The 1296-nt window shown below is 39.7% G+C and overlaps 1 protein-coding gene across 2 annotated transcripts in view; it reads right to left on the reverse strand.

The window, feature by feature from the left end:
* Window positions 1-254: 254 nt before the first annotated feature.
* The window catches only part of LOC109965974 (protein disulfide-isomerase TMX3-like), a 9525-nt gene continuing 8483 nt past the window's right edge, over window positions 255-1296 (reverse strand). Inside the window, exon 14 of one of the 2 annotated variants that reach the window (XM_020610472.1) lies at window positions 255-775. In XM_020610472.1, coding sequence (XP_020466128.1) covers window positions 584-775 — 192 coding nt within the window. In that variant the 3' untranslated portion in view covers window positions 255-583. The remainder of the gene's footprint in view (window positions 776-1296) is intronic. The other variant, XM_020610471.1, reaches the window with a different exon arrangement.

A 1296-nucleotide genomic window follows, 5' to 3' on the forward strand; every position in this document is an offset into this window, starting at 1 on the left:
GTTTTCTTTGTTGCGCCGTGCAGAGTGGCAGCAAGTTACAGCAGCTGTGTCCTCATTGTGTTCTTTTCCGTGCTTTTATAAAGTCCTGTTCTTATGGTGTTATGTTGGTTGTTCTCTATTGCTGCTGTAACAGAAATTTCCCCACTGAGGGATCAGTAAAGTACCTACTCTACTGTACTGTACTCTACCCCAAATTTAAAGCTAAAAAATATAATCAACTCTCTTATTCACATCATTTGGTAAGATTCATTTATTTAGTTTATAGACAAGAAGGAAAACATATGACAATGAAAACTAAGAAGTAAAATAAATAAAGTTCAAATCGAGCCAAGAATCAAGGTGGAGTGATTGAGTGCACCATCCTGGGATCATACCAAATAAGGGAGCAAATATATTGATAGAAAATTGCTCTTTCAGTTTTTGCCTAAAAAACAGGAAAACAAAAATGTAAGATTTTTTATCATGCTTTTCAGACTGTTTGCCATTGTTTGACTGGAGCTTTGTCTAGACCATGTCATATTGTGGTAGATAGTCAAGTCTTGATCATTTTCAACTGAAGGTCCTGTAGTGCTGATCCTCATCTTCAGTCGTACTTCTTCTGGGGCGGTTTGTTGCGGTGGTGCAGGGATGGTGCCAACAGTGCAACACCATCATCATCGTCGTCATTGCTCATGGTGGGCCGAGCCTTACAGCAGAGGTAACACAAGATGGCAAAGATGGCGAGCGGGAAGCTGACCAAGAAGCAGCCGAGCAGCGGAGCCTGGCTGGACACCAGCTGAATAGATGGAAGATGGAGAGGTCAGAGGTCACGAGACAGACGACTGGAAAAAAGACTGATAATGATGATGATGACACTTTATTACAGACTCAAGGTCCAGGTTCAAAACAAATAAAAGCAATAAAAGAACAGTTTAAAAACGAAACAATAAAAACAGAAAATACATAAAAACGAGAGCACAAGAACACCCATAAAACTACTGCCCCTTTAAAAGACAGGTATACCAGTGTTTCCAGAGAGCAGAAGTAAAACGCATGTCACTGTGTGCAACATTAGTCAACAATAAAATGATATGATTTTTTGAACCATTCAAGCGACAAATAAATTTAAACATCAGGTTTCTTAAAACAGCGGAAAATGTACTAACTCGAGATGACACGAACAATTCACTAGCACTCGTCCATCTAGGCTTTCTCAATAATAGCCTTAGGGCGTCATTGTAAGCTACTGACAGTTTCCGAAGACTGCCCTTTTTATAATTACACCACAGATGAGCAGTGTACAAGGAAGTACAATAC

Source organism: Monopterus albus, unplaced genomic scaffold (genome assembly GCF_001952655.1).
Source record: "Monopterus albus unplaced genomic scaffold, M_albus_1.0 scaffold105.1, whole genome shotgun sequence".
Classification (NCBI taxonomy): domain Eukaryota; kingdom Metazoa; phylum Chordata; class Actinopteri; order Synbranchiformes; family Synbranchidae; genus Monopterus; species Monopterus albus.